Source organism: Nannobrachium achirus (assembly GCF_963921795.1).
Source record: "Nannobrachium achirus genome assembly, chromosome: 18".
Taxonomy (NCBI): Eukaryota; Metazoa; Chordata; class Actinopteri; order Myctophiformes; family Myctophidae; genus Nannobrachium; species Nannobrachium achirus.
This window is the reverse complement of record NC_137825.1, coordinates 40408300-40430466: the sequence shown is the minus strand read 5'-3', so window position 1 is coordinate 40430466 and position 22167 is coordinate 40408300. Positions and strand designations below refer to the sequence as shown.

At 42.4% G+C, this 22167-nt stretch overlaps 1 protein-coding gene across 4 annotated transcripts in view; it reads left to right on the top strand.

Moving 5' to 3' along the window:
* exoc6 (exocyst complex component 6) overlaps window positions 1-22167 on the top strand; it is a gene marked incomplete at its 5' end in the record, with an annotated part of 127739 nt that overhangs the window by 48054 nt on the left and 57518 nt on the right. For all 4 annotated transcript variants that reach the window (XR_013963011.1, XM_080748096.1, XM_080748094.1 and 1 more), the window contains 8 exons: window positions 6459-6630; window positions 12814-12861; window positions 13569-13659; window positions 14268-14313; window positions 18332-18385; window positions 18573-18723; window positions 19819-19971; window positions 21660-21728. Coding sequence is in view for 3 of the 4 variants with exons in the window: in XM_080748094.1 (XP_080604220.1) it covers window positions 6459-6630; window positions 12814-12861; window positions 13569-13659; window positions 14268-14313; window positions 18332-18385; window positions 18573-18723; window positions 19819-19971; window positions 21660-21728 (784 nt within the window). The remainder of the gene's footprint in view (window positions 1-6458; window positions 6631-12813; window positions 12862-13568; window positions 13660-14267; window positions 14314-18331; window positions 18386-18572; window positions 18724-19818; window positions 19972-21659; window positions 21729-22167) is intronic.

Here is a 22167-nt window from a genome sequence, read left to right as displayed (position 1 = left end):
AGGGTAAACAGTTGGTTGCTAGGGTAAAACCATGGTTGCTAAGGTGGTTGCTAACGTACACTAACAAACCAGCAACAACAGACTGTTGCCACAGCAACGTACACAAAGGTTTGTGTACACATGTGGTGTGATGTCATACTGATGCGGAGATATGAGCAGGGCAAAGGTGTGACGTGTGACCGACCGACCGACCGACGGACGGCCGGTGGAGGTTTTCATAGTAAACTGCTCCCTGACGGTCGCAATTATTTCTTTGTTTGTTAAATATCTTTATTCATGTCACATAGGTTTCAACAGTATACATCCATCCACTTAACACTGTAAAGACATTTATTTAGTTTTTATTTGTTTTATGTTTTTAGTACAGTACTCTGTACGTTACTGTCCACCACAGATGTCAGGTCAGGTGTAGACATGCACCTGACCTGTTCATCTGAAACAGTCCATTTCCATGCAGTTACTGTGTATCAGTAGTACTTACAGCCAACTGTTGAGATATATGACAGATTATGTTTGCACAGCAATGAGCTCTTATTTGATTAGCAAACAGACCAGTACAAGAATTGATAACTTTATGACTGTATCGCTAGTCTGTTTGTCTGTCTGTTTGACCTGTTGCCGACTCTCTGTCTGTCTGTCTGTCTGTCTGACATCATAATTCTGAGATAGGCTACAGTTGTATTGCGGTTGCATGGACTGATGACAGGTATCACCCACACACATTACTGGCTGTTGGACAGTTTCCCTGTTTAACTGTCTCTGTTATCAAGAACTTAGTTGACCCTGACCATTATTCAAAAGGCATTGTGTTTTACATATCAACGGCTGCGGAACATTCTCAAAGAGTATAGGGTCTCTGCCGGGTGGAAAACCTCATATGTCCAAAACTGTTACTTTTCAGGATTCATATTCAAAAACGGTAAAAGTAACAGATCTACAAGCTCGCGTCGCTCCACACCACGCTTCAGCTCGAGCTTGTGGATCTGCTACTGTTGATGCTTTTCTGTGAGGCTGTAGTAATATAATCACGTAAAGGGTGTTAATCTATGAAAAAACACAGAAAGTATGAAGATAAGAGGTTTCTGCCAGAAACAACCCTCATGTTGTGAGCTACAATTTAGGTAAATTCACAATTTAGTACCTATTTTCATTTATTGTGTGGCGGAAATTGATTAAATGTAACTCTTTTACTGCTTCGGACGTTCCCGTTCGCCCCAATTTTGACCCTAGCTCATTGCCAATACGAACGCTCTTTCTTTTACCTTGTCTGATGACTGTAAGCTGATGAGGGGTCGCGCGGGTGTGTACAGTAAAAAACATCTCCCGTAATGCTGCTTTCAAATCTCCACCACACGTAAACATCAATGATGTCCAATTCACTTCCTGGCTGTTCTCTGTGGACCTGATCTAGATTATGCATTTCTATGCTCTGAACGACGGAAAGAGGGGAGGGCCATTTCACATCCATTCTTTGCATAAGAATGCCCTCTGTCGCCAGCTTGGCTAAAGTACACATATAATAGGTCTGGTCCAATAAAAAAAACGTTTGGAAATAATCAATAGATCTTTTTCTATAACATCGCAAAGGTAAGCTGCTTTTTGCTGGCACCAACCCCAATAAATAAATAATAAATCTGGCAGTAGAACTGTTAACGCAGGAATAAGCTGTCTGAAGGCATGACCTTCCTGTCTAACATTTATTGGTGTGTCAGTTATAACTAGCCCTTACCCGTTCAAAGATATGAGCTCCAAAATGATGTGCAGTGTGTGGGTTATGGGATGTGCACTGTGCACACAGTATATGAGGGATGGAAAGTAACTTTAACTGGTGCTTGCATGATAATATGTAGGAGCATTAATATAAGAAATACCCGTTTCGTTTAATGGCTACAGAGATACTGTACCCCCGCCCGCACGCACGCACGCACACACACACACACACACACACACACACACACACACACACACACACACACACACAGAGCTGGTTAAAGATGTTGCCTCATGCTAGATGCAGAATAGATATGCCTCATGCTAGATGCAGAATAGATAGTAGATACACCATAAAAATGCTAGGTGTGTTCATATGCTAATGGTGATGCGATTTCAGATCAATTGCTCCAGCCACTGAGGAGAAACGCTGTTTCAGACAGACAGACAGACAGACAGACACTCACTCAGACATTCGGAAAATTATATGTTTGATAATGTATCCCCTGTTAGTTGTTCTTATTGTCACTGTATATTTTTTCATATAATGTAGGTGGGATTTCCTCTCTGCTTTTACATAACGATTTTGGAGTACAGTAGTTGTATGTCATGGCTGTGTGCAGTTTGTAAACAAAGCTGCATAGAGCACTATTTGGTGTTCACCGGGTAGCTCAGTCGGTAGAGCTCTCGCCTTTATACCACAAGGTAATGGGTTCGATTCCGGGCACCGCCAACTCAGCGAATGAGTAGCACGGCTTGGCAAGTCGTGCGGCAAGTACTGGGAGCTGATGGTAGGTGTGGCGCTCCACCTCAGCAGTCCATCTCCCAGGGGTCTAGCGCATTGTAACGGGGACAGACTCCCGCGTGTTACCGGCTGATACCGACAATAAGCCACTCCCGAACAGGGAAAATCTGAATGATCTAATTCATAATAACACAGGCCTTGGAGTGTTGACTACTAGTGCGGTAGTACAGTTCTCTCCTTTGACCAAATGGAAATAGCAATCTTTAAATGCCAACATTCTTAGTTAGAACAATGTTGATGTAAATAAGTGCATTTTTAAATGCATAGATTTTGTATTTTGTATTTTGTTCCTTTTCTTGTTAGTCAGTGTTGAGATTGAAACAGGGAGTGAGAGTCGAATTGTGACAATTGTGGCCCAGGAATCAAACCAGGGACTCTCTTTCAGTCATCAGAGTCTGTGGTACACGCCTTAACCACTTGGCTGAGCCTCAACCCTTGTACACTTGGAAATTAACGAGGGGTGGAGCTGTTTGATGCATTGTCAAAAAAGTTAACTGTGAAATGTTTTGAGATTGTTGTCAGTGTTTCTCATGAATTTGGCTAAATGTCATAATGATTCAACTATCCACACATCTGTGTACCATGTCATTCTTTATATTCGTTGTCCACTAAGGGGCGCTGTAGGAGAACACATTGATATGCCAGTGCATGTACACAGTTCAACTTAATTGCTATGACATATCTTGTTGCTCAGTTACTTTGTATAATGTTAATGTCATACCATATATTTATCTTTTGGGGAAGTACTTCCTAAACAGTGGATCCGAACCCATCTGAAAGGCTATATATTGTGTTATTTATTGTGCTATTTAGTTACTTGGAAGCACATTACTTCATGACTATTTACGCTGGTGTGTGTTTGTTTGTTTGACTAGAGTTCTTGCCATTTAAGGACCATTCCCACTGGGCCAGATACGGATACAAATATCTGTCTCCACTGAAGTGGATGAGACTGGACTACCATCCACTTGAATGGAGACAGATATTTTGTATCTGTATCTGGCCCAGTGGGAATGGGCCCTTTACTCTGATCTTGCACATGTACGCCACTCTGGATGAAAGTGGCTAAATGTCTGAGGTATACATTATTTTTGCCCATGACCACTTTACTGTATTATGTTGATGAGTTTGTTTGCCAGTCCAAGTTGTTTGCCAGTCAGATATGACACATTATGCCTCCTGAGTAGCTCTATAGGTCGTGTATCTCTCATAAAGTGAGTGAGGGATGCAGTTTACAATGTCAGTTATATCTGCACAATTCTAAATTTATATAGGTACAAAATAAATTATTACTTTTGAAAGTGACCAGATATGGAGGTGCTATTGCGTTAAATCAACACCAGATGGAGCCAGAACATCAGCTTAAATGGAATGACAGGTTGGCAATATTGTCAGAAGAATCACACTGACTTTTATAGTCTACCACCCTCGAACAACTCAGGCCAATTAAAACATGTCACTGCCATAATTAAGTACAGAGTAGAACTACCAAAAGTTTGGATTCCAATTAAATGTTTTTAAGAGGTTAGAGAGTACTCCAGCTAGAAACCTGTAGGTACTTTGAATAGGAGAACCAATGCTTTTGGCAAATGTTATGTGTCCTGGCCTGTCTGCATGCATGCATGTCTGCCTGACTGTCAATACACAGTGATAATACTGAATGAAGTGTCATTGCAGGGTTTTTGTTCCATTAAAGCTGCAATCTGTTCCATGTCCTTACCCGGGATTTGAACCTGGGTTCCCTGTGCGAGCAGCACCAAAATGTCTACTGCTGAGCTAATGAAGCTTGTTTAGGCTATAGGATATAACGTGCTTTTAAGCTTCATGTAAAATGCCATTCATCAACCATTGGCGGTTGACTAGCGGTTGACTAGCGGGATTTGCTTGCTCTAGCATTGTTAAAAATATTTTTTTAATTCTCTAATCAAAGATATGGATTGCAACCTCAGCTCCCACTGAGGAACTCAACTTAATGTTTTCTCCTAACTAGCCCTTACCCGTTCAAAGATATGAGCTCCGAAATGATGTGCAGTGTGTGGGTTATGGGATGTGCACTGTGCACACAGTATATGAGGGATGGAAAGTAACTTTAACTGGTGTTTGCATGATAATATGTAGGAGCATCAATGTAAGAAATACCCGTTTCGTTTAATGGCTATAGAGATACTGTGTACCGATCTGCATGATTTCTGGACAACATCATTCTGTGACAGGGCCAGACAACCCCCCCCCCCCCCCCCCCCCCCCCCACACACACACACACACACACACACACACACACACACACACACACACACACACACACACAGAGCTGGTTAAACATGTTGCCTCATGCTAGATGCAGAATAGATATGGCTCATGCTAGATGCAGAATAGATATAGATACACCATAAAAATGCTAATATACAGCATATGATTTGTGAAAGTGACAAACGGGCTTCACAGTTATGTCAGGTGTGTTCATATGCTAATGGTGATGCGATTTCAGATCAATTGCTCCAGCCACTGAGGAGAAACGCTGTTTCAGACAGACAGACAGACACTCACTCAGACATTCGGAAAATTATATGTTAGATTGCCTCAAAGAACATTGATTATAAGATATCCTGTACTGTACAATCGCACAAAACATCCCCAGTAACTGTGCTACTAAGTTATGTGCCAGAAACCAGGTTACTTCTCAGTTATCAGTGTGGTGTGTTTTTCATTTGATTAGTTATTACATTTTCAGGTTATGGTCTAGTTCTCAATCTCATATACTGTACGTGTATTCTTTTTTACTCTTTATTTAATTTAGAATAGAAGATACATAGTGCATGGCATGCATGTACATCGTGTGTGTGCGTGCGCACGCACACACACACACACACACACACACACACACACACACACACACACACACACACACACACACACACACACACACACACACACACACACACAGCCATCTGGGCCTGCAGAATCTACAGTAAGCCAGGTGTGTGTGCGTGCATGCTGTGTGCACTATTTGGTTGTTGGATGAGCATCAGTTCTTCATACCAGGGTTCTTAACAGTACTATGTTAACAACTGGCTACTTGGGTCTGCCATTGCCAGAGTGTAATAAAGTTGCTATAAATGATTAATAATAATGAATAATAACTAATAAATAATAATAATGATGTGTGCCCTCCACTGTCCAATCTTGACTTGAACTATCAATAATATTCATTTCCTTCCTAAGTTCCTATGTGTGCATTTTGTGAATGAAGCCTCACAAATCACAATATGGTGTGCAGTGGCAAATAGCCGCACTGATACTGGCTGGCTGCTTGTGTGCATGTTGCAGTGTTTTGATTAGTCTACTCCTCAATTAGCCAAATGGAAATACAGATATTTTCATGCCATATATTTCATCAATAACAACAACATATGGTGTAAAAAAAAAAAGAAAAATCTTCAGCCCAATTTTCATATGCTTCTTTCACTTCGACTTCATCTGGCACTCCTGGAAGACTAGTGGTGGTTCGGTTGCATGCACATAGAGGCATCAGGCATGAGCTGTGATTGATCTACTTTTGAGTGGACATGCATACATACATACATACATACATATTACACCGTACATGCCGCATGTACTTATACTTGTGCTTGTATTCTTTTCACATATGTTTTTCGGGATGGGACAATATGAAAATTTCATATCACGATTATATTACAATATTATCGCGATACATTTAATCTTCACAATACGATTATCCTGAGTGTATTTATCGCGATAAATGATAATATCGCTTATCGTCCCATCCCTAGTTTTTGTTCAATCTTTGTGTCTCACCATAGGTTCCCCTGACTCCCATTATTTCTCTCTCTCTCTCTCTCTCTCTCTCTCTCTCTCTCTCTCTCTCTCTCTCTTTCTCCAAGTAAACATTGTCTCTCTTCCCCTCTCTCTCTCCATGTCTCAGGTCTGTGTACGATGACCAGCCCAACGCCCACAAGCGCTTCATGGAGAAGCTGGACGCCAGGATACGGAACCACGACCGCGAGATCGAGAAGATGTGCAACTTCCACCACCAGGGCTTCGTGGACGCCATCACAGAACTGCTCAAAGTTCGCGCCGACGCAGAGAAACTGATGGTGAGAGAGAGAGCACAGAATAGATATGAGGTCTCGAACAGTGGTTCTAAAACATTTTCAAGCTAAGGACCCCCAAATTGATATGTATTTTGGCCATGGACCCCATCTGAAAACGTAAAAATTGATAAATTGACGACAATCTTGATGTTATCTTATGTATCGCAAGATGGAGGAGTCGCCATAGGAGTCAATTGCTAGCATAGCATTTTTCATCGGGGCGGCTGTAGCTCAGGAGGTAGAGTGGGTTGGCCAATGCTCCATGGGTCAGCGGTTCAAATCCCAGCTTCTCCTGTCTACATGTCGAAGTGTCCTTGGGCAAGACACTGAACCCCAAGTTGCCTCCGGTGAGCTGGTTGGTGCCTTGCATGGTTTCCACCGCCACCGGTGTATGAATGTGTGTGTGAGTGTGTGAATGGGTGAATGTAATGCACATTGTAAAGCGCTTTGGATAAAAGCGCTATATAAATGCACCATTTACCATTTACCATTTTTTCAAGCTTTGAACATCTTTTGAGCAGAGAAATGTTTATTGAAAAGAATTCTGTTCACCTTCCTAATTCGGTTAAGAAGTAGCCTAATTTCACAGCCACAGTAAAATAAACGAGTGCGCCATCATTTTTATTTGGGTAGTCATTTTTGAAGTGCCCAGGTAATATGTCTTTTTAAAATAAATGAGCTCTGCGTGAGTAGTTAACTGTTGTTGATGTTTCAGCTTGACATACCAATGATCTGTGGAGAATCTCCAGGTTAAACCCTAAAATCTCCATGCGAGATGTTTGGGTTAAGCACTTTATTTAGCAAACAAAAAAAAAAACAAATTTCTTCATGAAGGTAGTTGGTCCCCATGGCTGCATGCCAGACGATGATAGTAACCAGCAACCAGTGTCAACCAGAAATGCTAACAGGCTGTTTATTGGTCAGCTAAAAGGTGATGTTGAGTATTTGTTTTTGCCTCGTATGTACCTGGCAACAACAACACGAAAACAATCCCTTTGAGAATTCAGTTGGCAAGGCAAAAGAAAAGCCATGTTCTCAGCCATGTTCACGCTGTAGCCACACAGCTGTCTAATTACTAAAGGACAGCATATTATTCAAATTGATAACCCAACCACACAGTGCCCCAATTATCGAATGGCAGTGTTCGTTCAGATTAATAACCAAGGGGCCATTCAGGTCAGTGGCCCCAGCCATTGTCCTCCAGGAGGTAATGAGAGTTTTACTGAAGGGCCAAAATGGCCGCCTTGTTACCATCATGACCTAATGAGAGACGGCAAGCATGTGATGTGGGAATCCGTCTCTCTCTCTCTCTGACTGCACCTGCACTCCCATCCATCCATTAGCCCAGCTTTCAACCAACCACCCATCCAGCCACTGGCACTGCCAGCCTCCTGCTGTGTGTGTGTAGATAAAGCGGCTGGCAGCTGTGTGTGTGTGTGTGTGTGTGTGTGTGTGTGTGTGTGTGTGTGTGCGTGTGCGTGTGCGTGTGTGTGCGCACACACGCGTGTGTGCACATGTATTTACTGTACTTGTGAGGGCAAGTATAGTAGAATTCGAGCAATACTTTGGGCCTCATGCAGAAAGAAACATTGTCTTAAAAGTCCCTAATATTTGTTTTACATTACCTTTGCTTGTTTTTCTCTTAATGTTCTGTTAATCATGACCATAGTTTTATGAAAAACTATTTATTCAAAGATTACAAAAACATTATGCTGCTATATACTGTACCTGGCAACAAGAACCCCAAAAGGGCTTCCCGTCCTGAAGTGTAAAAAAAAAATCTGAATCTTCTCTTACCCAGGTGTGCTGTATGAGGACACACTCTTAAATTGGATGTGCGATTGCGCGTGGCAGTTTGTTTGTCACTAGCGTACAGTAGGTAACGCCCCCTAAACACTACGGGCGTGTTTTTTGCAGCTTCTGGTCTGGATCTACGGATCTAGTCGGGGTCTTCTTCCTAATTCAAATAGTAAAACCAGCATGAAGCTGTACTGGGTTTTGTGATGTTATGTATTGGCAGAATCTTTCTTTGTTTGCATTTGTGCTAAAATTGGGGTGACTTTGAAAGCTGTTTCACCATGCAATGTATTTAAATGAGGAGACTGTTTTTGGAATATCAATCTCTAATCAACGGAGTAACTATTGAGGATATCTCACCAATATTTGGAGTGACAGTATAGTAAGGTAACTGCACAGGAAATGTCTACCAAAGTGTCATTGCACTTTAAATAACCTTTAAGTCTGGTACTTCACTTTTGTGTTTTTATTCAATTAAAATAAGCTAGTTTGTGGGAAGCTTTTATTCAATTAAAATAAGCTAGTTTGTGGGAAGCTTTTATGCCTGGTGTAAACTTGTGAGTTGACAATAAACTGAAGTTGATAATGATTTTACAGAGCATCAGAACTGACATAAGGAAGACATAAACCCAACAATTGCAAAACATGAACATTTGTGATACTGTGAATGCTGGGTTAGTACTTAATAGAGGGACACACACTCACACAGAAGCTGAATGTACAGTGTATTTTATTTTATTGAATAATACAATCTTTACTCTAAAACATATACATTTTATTAGATGATATTCAAGTGTTTTCTATGTTTCTCAAATTTAGAACATGGGTTTTCTATCATTGAACAAACAAAATTTGTTGGACAAACATTTATTTTCTCTCTTAGGACCAATCCAGTTATCCCTGTGGTAGCTTTTCTGACACCTCCCGCTTAAAACCCAAAAAGCTAGAAGGATCGTGATGCCACTCTTTCACAGCAAAAGACTAAAACAAAAGAACAAAATCATGGATAAGAGCAAAAGAGCATCGATAAAAAGTTCTAATATCGCTTCCTGCATGACGAGAGAAATTATTGTTTTCATGTTTTTTTTAGATTTAGACTTTTAGGAAAGGATTTAGCTTGGGTTCAGGGTTGGAATTAGACATTAGGTTTACTAAGAGGTTAGAGTTATGTATGATTTATACTTGGTTCATGTATTTGTAGTCTTTGCTTTATTTTGATAGAAGAGAGAAGAGAGACATGTACCTTACCTTGGATTTTCTCCGTAGTCATTAAAACATAACAAAACATGCCTGAATAATAAAAGGGACATGTATTTTAAAATGCATTTAAAAAATCGTAATAACAATGTAATTGCAACCAAATATATTTGATTTGATTTAATTGCTTGAAACCACATCTCAAGACATTTGAGAGTTAAACAATCGAGGATAAAACAACAGAGGTATTCATAATACAGTAAAAAAAGAAAAGAAAAAAAGAATGGCTAAAACAATTTACATAAAATACTAGCAGATACAATACGATACAATAATCCTTTGTACAAACAACACGCTTATAGACTTGAAATACATTAGGATTGTGTGACAGCCCACACACAGCGAGGCTAGTGCCACACTAGCCTTTTTGAGACTGTTTGTCTCAAAAAAGCATATTTTAGGATCACCAAAAACATAGCCTCATGTAGACACCTCTCATGCAATCATAAAAGTACTGCTTCATTTATCATCTTAGGTGCGAACAGTACATTACGGTACTTCATCATTAAGGATTTAATAATAAAATCTCTCTCTCTCTCTCTCTCTCTCTCTCTCTCTCTCTCTCTCTCTCTCTCTCTCTCTCTCTCTCTCTCTTTATGTAAATCTATTTACCACCATTGCAATGTGTGTTTTGAGCTTGTAGATCCGCTAATGTTCACCCCCAGAACAGCGACGCTAGGGTTCAAGTGGTTTTAAAATTGTTCTGTGTGGAGGCATTATCCTAATGATTAAAACTAACTCTAAACAGTCTGTGTAATGCGTAATAATCTTCTTGGTATGGCGTCGGAGGAGAGACACTGATTGTCCTGTTGTCGCCCCCTGTTCCTGTGGAGAGGACTCCCATTGAAAGGCTGTCATCGGAAGGCCCAGTGGTCAATTGGGTCATGGCTCTCAACCGTTTGACAAGAGCCGAGAGTTCAAAAATCCCCATCCAGAATCGAGAAGTTTGTCACTGAATCTGTGAGAAAGGGCCTGTCATAAGCCATTAGGGCTCATGAAAGGCCCAGCGTGCCGACCGCGGGTTCAAGTCCCCGCTGCCTGGTTAATCTGAATTTACCCGCCTTTGTCCCTGCCCCTTCATGGACAATGAGCTGATTACAAGGCTGAGCAGTTGCAGCGAGAGAGAGAGAGAGAGAAAGGGGAGGAGCAGAGAACCAGGGATGAAGGGAGGGGGGAGTAGGGTGAGGGAGGGACCAGGCACATAGATAGAGTGGTGATAGATGATGGATGATTTAAGTCAAGAAGATGTCCTTGCTCTCCGGTCAAAACCTCTTATCTCCATATTCTTACTTTTTGAGTTTGTTTTTTCAGTAAATGAATGCCCTATACTTGATCATATTACAGTGTTGCACGAAAGGATCAAAAGTAGCAGATCCGCAAACTCATAACACGACATGAAGCGACGCGCTTTTGAGCTTGTAGATCTGATACTTTTGAATTTGAATCCTGAAAAGTAACACTTTTGGACATTTTTCCACCCAACAGAGACGATACGGGGAAATGGATGGTATTGTTCCTCTAGAGAAACAGTTCAGGAGGGAGAGTGGTTTAAATGAAGAAGAACTTAACTGAGAATTAGCAAGTGATTGCATGTTAAGATGATCACAGATGTGTGACTTTTCCACAGCAGAACATTTGTTTGCTTCTCCTCCAATGTGTTCTCTAAATACCAAGTGCGACCTAGTTCAAACGCTGCTTCTCTTAAGCGGAATGGGAATAGAAAAAATGAATTGGTTTCATTAATGCAACACCCTAAATACACCCAAGACTAGAGCATTAACACCAGTAAGACTCCCTAATCGGGAGATAAGCGACCGGTGCAGTGGTTCTCAAACTTGGGGTCGGGACCCCAAGTGGGGTCCCCAAATTATTTTGTGGGGTCCCCAGATGATTAGCTTAATGTCATTTCTGTTTCTCACTCAATGGTAAACAAACCAACACACAGTATAAGTGTATACATTATACAGGGTATCTGCATATTTATAAAGTGCAAATTTAAGGACTTTCAAGACCGTTTTAATACCAAACAGGCCAAACTGTCAAATATTAAGTAAGCAAGAGCCAAGAGGCGAACATTGTGAAAATAGACAATCTACATGCTCACGTCGTCTCGCGTTGCGTTGTGAGCATGTAGATCGGCTATTTTCACAATATTTATCTGTGGAACCGAGTCACATTAAATGTAATACCTACAATTCCAAGTGCTTGTCAGGGTGGGGGTGCCCAATTCGAACCCCTGCACGAGTGCTTGTGTTTGCGCTTAAATAATGCATCACCAAACTTCTGTAGTAAAATAGCTGTGGAAATGTCACCACAACGCACATTGCGCCTTGCCCTCCGCTCTGCACCTTGTGCCATGCATCGCCAAAATCGGGCCCTCACGGTTAAATTAACCCCCTGTTTTAACACCTGAAAAACAACCTGTGACAATAGAGTTGATTCTAATTCTGATTGTGAAGAATGTATGAGAATGTATGTTGTTCTGGAATCCGGGACCAAGTGGGACCAAGTGGGAAAATGAGCTCAGTGGTCAAATCAAAACTGATACCAAGGCTGCAACTAATGATAATCACCATTTGTCTATTGTTTGTACATTTATTTTAATAAATAAATTACAAGATTATTAGGGTTTACCCTAACCTTATGCAGTTCTCCAGGCACAGACATACTTCTTGAAATATCTTGCTACATTTACCCAGCCATTAAAGAATATAACTAGGTGGTAGGCCATACCAGGAATGGCATCACCAGGAATGCTGGTCCCTCATTGGCTACGGGCTTAATCACACATGGCTACCTACCTAGGCAGCCGAACGCAGTACTTGCACACTCTGGCTCCAGTAATAATAAATATGGAAGACGACTATTCATATTTTTGTTGAAGTTGTAATAGCACATAACAGGTTTTTTTTTTAACAGGTACACACCGAGTGTGTATATCTGTCCGTATGTCTGTATGTCTGTCGTATGAGTACGGCAACACCAGCTGTAGCCACCCAGTGGTGCTGTTGAGCAGCCTGCACCACTCATTTCACACAGGTGTGATTTTTCCAGGACACGTCACTAAGCTAATTGTTCAAAAAATTCATCATTAACTGATGGTATTTGTTGTTGTTTTTTTTCCCCGCAAAGGGCCAAGTGACAGACACTAACAGAAGACTGCAGGAGGCTGGGAGGGAGGTGAGCAACTCCCATCACACACACACACACACACACACATACACACACACACACACACACACACACACACACTCACACACACACACACACACACACACACACACACACACACACACACACACACACACACACACACACACACACACACACACACACAGCATATAGTTTTTGTGCTGCTGTCAGTCTGTGCGTGCTCATCGGGGTTGAAGAAGCGGTTCACATTTAGACTTGACCGTTCTTTAACCTTGACAGTTAATGGTGTTGGTCTCTCCCCATCTAAACCCCTCCCTCTCTCCATCTGACCCTGTTCCTCTCCCATCTGACCCTGTCTGTCTCTCTGACCGTCTCTCTGTCTGACCATGTCTCTCTCTCTCGGACTGTCTCTCTCTCTCTTTCATTCTGACAACTGTCTCTCTCTCCCCGACGGTCTCTTTCTTTCATTCTAACCCTGTCTCTCTCTCTCTCTCTCTCTCTCTCTCTCTCTCTCGCTCTCTCTCTCTCACTTTGACCCTGTCTCTTTCTTTGGCCTCCTCTCTCTCTCACTTTGACCCTGTCTCTTTCTCTGGCCTCCTCTCTCTCTCATTCTGACCCTGATTCCCTCTCTTTTTCTAACCCTGTCTCTCTCTCTCTTTCACTCTGACCCTGTCTCTGTCTCATTCTGTCTCTGTCTCATTCTGACACTGTCTCTCACCTCTTCCATGCGACAGGTGACAGCTCAGACAGAGGAGGTGATTCGCTGTCGGGTCCAACAGAGGAACATGGTCACAACTGTGGAGAAGCTTCAGCTCTGTATTCCTGGTACGATGCGCGCGCGCACACACACACACACACACACACACACACACACACACAACCACGTACGCGCATACACACACATGCGCACAACCACGTACACGCGCACACACACACCATTGCCATAGGACCACCACCTCAACTCTGTGACATGTAAACCCATTGGACAGTTCAAATGGAGCTGTCGTTTTGTTTCAAGTTCACTTTCGTAACGGTGAAGAGAGACAAAGCGAAAGCATTTAGCACTAGCAATTCCACGTTCCAGTTCCAGACGTCCAGTTCCATCCCCAATTTGGGAATTGGAACTGGAGACAACGCAGCCGGTCGGCCCGAATATTACATTTTAATGTGTTTCACCATGTGTCTGGAGTGGAACCTTTCCTTACATTTTGATGTCCCCAGTTGTATTGGAAACCTAAAAGTCAAATAAAAGATTGGGGACGGGGGGATGTTTTCATTTTACGAACTTTTTCACGCACTCACGCCCTTTCTCACACACTTTAAGCTCAACTGAAAAGTGTGAGCTTAAAAAAACAATTCATAGCTTCATACAAGATTACAAGATGTTTGTTGATTTGTTGGTAATGATGAGCTTCTTCCTGTTGTCATTGCAGTTCTGGAAATGTACAGTAAACTAAAGGAGCAGCTGGAGACCAAACGGTATGTTCCTGTAAACCCTTTTAGACCCAAAATGGGGGGCGCTCACCATTCCGACATGTCGCCACTCCGACAGTGACTTCTCATTGTCGGAGTGGCAACACTTCCATAGAGGTCAAGGTTAGGGTTAGGGTAAGAGATAGGGTTAGTGTCGGAATGGAGACATGTCGGAAAGGAGACATGTCGGAATGGAGAGATGCACCCTTCAAAAATAGCAGATATACAAGCATTTTATTTATTTATTATCATGAACATTTGTGCAAATATTTGAAACGGAAAGTAACCGGGTATAGCCTCCCAACCCACCCATGTATATGTGTCCAAGACAAGTGTCCCTGAACAACTCACCTATCCCCCAGAGGGGTCCCCAAATGATTTTGCGTTGTCCCCAGATGATTTGCTTCATGTGCAACAGGAAACAAGAAACATACAGTGTACAGTATACAGGGTATCTGCACATTTCTAAAGTGACAATGTAAGGACCTTTTTAACACATTCCCCGCCATTTAACAATACCTTCGTACTCTCCCCTGCCTCTGTCTCCATAGACTTCCATGTAATTCATAGTGCACGGATCATGCACACCCATGCCTAGATAATGCACCACGTGTCTGCACATTGCTCACAGCTTTCAAACAAAATAATCCGAATGGAAATCCGTTCAGGCATTCATGAGATAGCAGCCATTATGTTTTCCTAAAATGTAAACAAAGATGGCTGCCATGTTTGAAAGATGGGGTTGCTATGGGGGTTAAACATGCAATTTCGCGATTGCTATCATGCCTACTAAAGTTTTTGGGGTCCAAAAATATTTTTTTTTCTTTTTTTTTTTTTCTCGGGATTATCAGGCCTGGCGGGGAAAGACATTGAAATAATCTCGGGACTATCGGGCCTGGCATGCAATGAGTTAATACTTCTAAAGAAGCAAAAAATTAAAATTAGACAATAAAAATTACAGCATCTAAAGTAATCAACATACTATAAACATTTGCCAAAACATTGGCACATTTTTCTAATATTGCGTAAGAAAGAGGCAGATATTATGAAAATAGACGGTCTTTTGCGAATAGGGGCTATTTTCACAATATTTATCTGTGGAACAGAGTCAAACTAAATTTAGTACCTATGGAACAGGCAGGGTATACGTAAAAGTTCTACCTGCAAATTAATCTTGTGCCGCAGTTTGAAAACTCACCCCTTCAAACTACACTGCACCCCCTTAGCACTCCCCATTACCTTTGTCTCTTGGCAGATGTATGTTGTTTACATGTTCAGAGGTGTTAAGTGTCATTTAGATGTGGTACAGTTTGTTATTTAGATGCTAGGTTTGACGTATTCCTCTTGCTCTCCTAGCTACTTTGTAGCACAGACTTGTTTTATGCACTTTGATTACTCTACTCAACCACTTTCCTCGTTGGTTGACTAGGATTCATGGCACTTATAATTAAATTGTAATTGTATTATCCCTTGGGAATGGGTAGGGCATCAATTTCAGAGATTGGTGCGTTGTTTAATTCCACCCATCATGACATAAATGGTAATTATGGATCAAACCATGGCACTCGACTTTTAGTCGAGTGCCATATATATACTACAAATATATTTACTTTTTTAAATCTGTTTTATCAGTCTGATAACCGACTCGGTGTGTTGCTAGTTCTATATGTTTGCATGTCATTGTTTGACACTAGACTGTGTTTCACATGCTTGCTACATTTTGATTAGCCAGGACCGTGAACAGTGACAGGAGAGATGGAGAGACGTCACGAGCCAATAATTGAAACCAGGATGTTTCAGTTATGTGGTCGTTGCATTGACCACTTTAGGAACAACACCCTCTGAACTTGTAGAGCTGCTGTTGCTATTACTGCTATTGAATAGCCTAAGTATAAAATAGGGCTTAAAAGGTGAAATCGTCCAGTTTAATAGTGTTAAGCCCCTATCATAGTAGGCACCGCGGTGATAAGCTATCCACCGCGGTGTAGTCATAAAACTACAACATTACGTCATTACTCGCGGTGAAGAGCTATCCACCACGAGTCCCGACACATCTCTCTGTTTTTACTATCAGACAGATCGACCCATCACCCCGTTCACTGATTGGTCGATCTAGACCTGTCAGTCACAGTGATGGGACTTCACCGTGACTGACTATGATGGCCTCCACTTGTTTTCTCACTTTAGGTGGATAGCTTTACACCTAAAATTTGCGGTGAATAGCTCTTCACCCTGGACTCTGATAGGGGCTTTAAGCTTCTATCATAGTCCAAGGTGAAGAGCTGTCACCTCACCGCGGTGTAGTTTTCTAGCTATCACCTAAAATGTATAACAAAGCCTAGGTGATAGCTAGAAAACTACACCGCGGTGAGTCACCTTGGCTTGGACCATGATAGAGGCTTTAGACTACCAAAAGAGGCAGGGCGAAATCAGTGGTCGCCACTGTACTTTAACTCAACCGCCGCCATCATTCTGGGGTTCAGTCAAACCTCACTTTTACCCCGTGAACTTTGGCCGGCACAGCGGGTCGTATTTACACGTAGATCTGTAAAAAAGGAGGGAGCCAAGTTCACTCGGGAACGGAAAATAATGACCCTTCCTTGTTCATTACCGTCTGCCGGGGCCTCCATAAAGGAAGGGGCCATTCACTGGAAGGACAATTGACCCTCAGTGTGCCCTTGTTCACAGCAAGGCCCCCTCACTGTAGCCCTGTCACGGCCCACAGCCAAATGAAGGCAATTAGCCCTTCCTTGCTAGCCACCCTGTGTGTGTGTGTGTGTGTGTGTGTGTGTGTGTGTGTGTGTGTGTGTGTGCGCGTGTGTGCGCGTGTGTGCGAGTGTGCGTGTGGGTGTGTGGGTGGTTGAAGGTGTGTGTGTGCGTGTGCATGGCGTCTCCACTAAGCACTAATGACATGTTCTAAACACGGTTACTGGGAATGGGGAACAGTTCACATGTAGCGCACACACGCACTTAGCATACAGCGCACGTATGGGCCGTTGCTCAGATCAACATTCTGTTTGAAGTCATGCCACCTGCTAGTTTTTGCTAGGCCTTTGTGACCCCCGGCCGGGGAGCTATGCACATTGACAAACGTTTGGCCCGGTAGATTTTTATGAAGCCGTCTTCTGTTCATGTGTATCCAACACATTTTACACTCATTTACCAACCAATTAGATCCCTCCACAGCCTGCCCATCAGTCTAATGATGGGAGCCCAGCACGTTGACCCCTGGCTGAACCCTGTGTGACTTGATGCTAACTTGATATGATAATGCCACGACCAGAGCCCAATGATGGATTGAATTCATCATATCCATGGCGTGATATCAATAATATCAGTGGCTGCAATATGTATTGCGGCGTTTCTCAAAGTTCTTTAGTTTTAAGGACTCCCATCCCATTTGCCCCAGCGTTGGGCCACGGACCTCATAACTCTTAAGAGCGTACTAATGGAACTATTTGTACTCTCTCAGAGAGTCACAGACTTGTAAGTGTCCATTCGGTTCCTAACTAAATCTCCATCCAGTCTCCATCGATCATTTAGCCACTGATTTTTTCTGGTACACAAAAGATGTAGTGTACCAGATTCAGATTCCACTTTCCACTTCTTCTTCTTTCGTGTATCATCGTCCTTGATGATTGGTTGACAACATTTTATTTCACAAGATTTCTTGTTCTATTGATCCTGATGAATTCAAGAAATCTACTGTTTTACAATACATATGATCAATGAGACTAGAAATGCCTGGTAAACACGCCTCAGAATGCCAGAAAAAAAGCTCAGTATAATTTAACCAAATGAACTCTAGCATCCCTGTTCTGGGGCGAACATTCGTGAAAATAGCAGTTTGGCTATTTTTGGCACAGTGGTGGTTACCGGTAGTTCTACCAACAATGTAACAAATCTGTAGTTTGGATGAGAATCCATGATGTTTAGCATGTTGTCTTTCCATTTCTCTGTTTGTCTTTACACTGTTAGGTGATTTCTTCACATTTACACACATTGTTTTGTTCTGTCTGTTTAGGTATTATGCTGCATTGAAAACCATGGAACAGCTGGAGAATGTCTACATCCCCAGGTACGTTTTTTTACAATTACAGGGTTCCGTAGCAGATGTCTAGAGTCGTTGACAGTTAGTTTTATGATATTATACAGTTCTGTAAAATGTCAAGACTCATCTAAAACAATGGCTAGAATATTGTTCATTCTCCGTTGTGTTTCCAGTGCGAATGTATTGATGTTTCTGGCGTCTCTTGTCCGTACAGGGTCAGTAAGTACAGGTTCTGTCAGATCATGGCGGAGAACCTTCCCAAACTCAGAGAGGAGATCAAGGAGGTGTCCATGTCAGACCTGAAGGACTTCCTGGAGAGCATCAGGAAACACTCTGACAAAGTGGGAGAGACTGCCATGAGACAGGTTGCTACACACTCCAGTTACAACATTTCATTCCATGAATTATGTCACAACCATAACACCAGGGACGTGCAGAGAATGTTAGAGAGGCAGGGGCTGACATTTTTAAAAGGGCCTTTTGGTGAAAATATTGAAAATAACAGACCTCCAAGCTCACAACGCGTCACGCTGCAACGGGTTATACGCTTGGAGGTCAGCTATTTTGAGTACTTGATACCACACTAAACTAAGCATAAAAAAGGCAATGTGTCATACAGCATGGATTTCTACACAGAGAGGGCAATTCTTTCAACATTAGATGCTGCATTCAAGTTCAGGAGAGGTTGGAGAAGGCAATTAATTATATTGAATTCTGCCTTCAGGTATGGCATGGAAAGGGAGCATTTGCATTTCTTTCACCATAGTAAAAACTGCAATTCATGGTCTGGAGAGGGCACTTTTTACAGACGGGTAAAAGGGCAGGGGGGCTCAATCCCCCTTTGATGTCTATTTGTGTACGTGCCTGCATGACACATTGTTTTCTGCTGTGTTTCTTTTCAGTGTGCACCCTGTATCATTTTATTGAGGTTTCTAAAAGAGCACAGTGTACGTTTCTGACTGTGCCAAAGTATGTGTTGTAATCGGCAGACTGTCCATCATTGCTACACCATCGATAGTAAAAAGTCAGAAACGATACTTGGCGCAGTTAGTGTGCGCATCGAAAAACCATTCATCATAAAACAAAATGTGATATGTCGCAATCATTCAGAAATAGTGTTTGTTCATAAGCTGGTCCAGCTGGCTCTCATTGATTGCAATACATTTAATCTAACTTCCAGTTCCTGTTTGCCACCCATGTTCAAGTTACAAGTTCACACTTTGTGAACTTGTAGATTTGCTATTTTTGCTATTGTCCTGACTTTGTTGAATCTTGCACCTGACTACCCCATATTCCAATAAAATACTAAAACTAACACGAAAAATCAATTGGAACTAGGCCTCTTCAACAAATATAAACAACACTAAACCAACAAACCCACTTAGAAAACAAATCAAAACTAAACTGAAATTGAAAACAAAAATTTAAAAAGAAAACTCTTGTATTCCTATCACCGCCAGGCTCAGCAGCACAGGACCTTTAACACAGCGGTTGCCAAACAGGCCGGCATGGGTCACTACACCAAACCCGTTTACTCCCTCAACGGACGCACACACACACACAACGGACTGATGATGGACGATGCTGGAGAGGAAGAGGAGGGGGATGAAGAGGTGAGGAGCGAAACAAGTAACTTTGCACTTGTTAGTCGTTCTGGACAGCTGCTAAATGCCTACATTGTAAATTGAGTGTGTGTGTGTGTGTGTGTGCGTGTGTGTGTGTCGTGTGTGTGTGTGTGTGTGTCGTGTGTGTGTGTGTGTGTGTGTGTGTGCGTGCATGCATTGGGATTCGTGCCAGTGTGTGTGAGGACGTGAGCGGAAGAGAAAGAAACGTGTGTTTTTGTGCCGCCTTGTTACCGTCATGACCTAATGAGAGACGGCAAGCATGTGATGTGGGAATGTCTGTCTGACTGCACCTGCACTCCCATCCATCCATTAGCCCAGCTTTCATCCATCCATCCGTCCATTAGCAAACCCCTGCTGTGAGCGTTGGGGTGTGTGTGTGCGGCGTGATTCAAAACAGCGGCGCAGTTCGGCCAGTGGAGACGCCCCTATACTCTATAGAGACGCCCCTCTTAACAACACACACGCATAAAAACTGTTAAAGCCTGCACTTGACACTTTTGTGCTGTGCTCAAAATAAACTTGACTGACACTTGTACTGTGAAAGGCCTCTCATTTTATTTATCTTATGTGCTGGGTGTTTTTTTAATGGGTTGGCATGGTACAAAAGAGAAATTAGAATTAATGAAAACGGCTCACAACACACTTTGAAAAGATAAAAATATACTGTCTTGTTTTGTTCACTACTAGAAAATGCAGACATAACTTAGAAAATGCAGACATAACTGTTTATTTACAACAGCCAAAAATGTAATACATTTGTAAAACATGGGCTGTAGGAAACAATTAAGGAAACCATAAAATGTGAATTAACGTTCATACTCAGCATTTCCTTAAAGCTTTATTCGAAATCGCCTTTACTTTAACATTAAAACCCGAACTACTGTCATACTTATTACGCAAGATAACTTATAACGTGTCGGGCGGAAGAAATTACCTCTGGGATCTCAGATTAGGCCAATCAGAGGCAAGCGGAACGAGAGGGGCGTCTCCACTGGCCGAACTGCGCCGCTGTTTTGAATCACGCGTGTGTGCGTGCGTGTGCATGGGATGCCTACTGTTTTGCACATATACTCGGAACTAGCCTCACATAAACAGAAGATTGGAGAACCCTGCCTACCGAGATGTCTGGTGACATTTAAAAGTTGATGTAGTTGCCAAAACAATGGAGAAAAACGGCATTTACCAACCTTATCTTATCTTTCGTATCTTATCTTGCACCCACCGGTAGAGTTCTCAACGGGCCTGAAAATTAAGGCCCGGCCCTAACTGGGTCGGCCCGAGGCCCTACCCGGCCCGACTAGTTAGCATACTTTTTAGGCCCTACCCTAACCTAAATGTCGGGTTGGGTTCGGGTATTGTCGGGTTCGGGCAGAATTTGAGAACTCTACCCACCGGGCCCTCATAGAAACCAGCGCCTAAGATGTAAAACATTTTCGTGCAGGAGCTGAGGACCTACATGAGAGTTGAGCGTACCGTACGCTCTAGGCAAAGTGACGATGGAATGATAAATGACCAGTGTGTTGAAAACCAATCCTGCTATCATCCCAATATGAAATACCACCCTAAAGGCTCTGCATTGGTTGTGCAATGCAGTTAGATGTCACCAGACATAGCGCTAGGTGGAGATCTCTGATGGGAATGTCCTCTTCATGAGTCTGTCATCTGTCTCCTAACAGGTTCTCACAGCTCAGGATCTGGTGGACTTCTCACCGGTCTATAGATGTCTGCACATCTACACTGTACTGGTAGGTCACCACACACACAGACACCGAGACACGCACGCACGCACGCACGCACACACGCGCGCACACACACACACACACACACACACACACACACACACACACACACACACACACACACACACACGCACACACGCATGTGCGAGCGTGCATATACACACACACACGCACACACAATTCAATTTTCAATTCATAGAAGCATGAGAAAACATACATTTACATTGCCAAAGCAAGCATCAAAAATAAAATAAAAACAGTTGAAAATGGGGAACGTATATACAGTTGGGGGGGGGGTACAGCATTGTGTAAACAGAGCTATGTCACATTGTGTCATATATATATACGATATATACAGGGTATAAAGCTTTTGGAACAAACAGCAGCATCTTTTTTTCTCAATACAATTTAGATAGTATAAGAAAAACATTATAGATTTAAAATG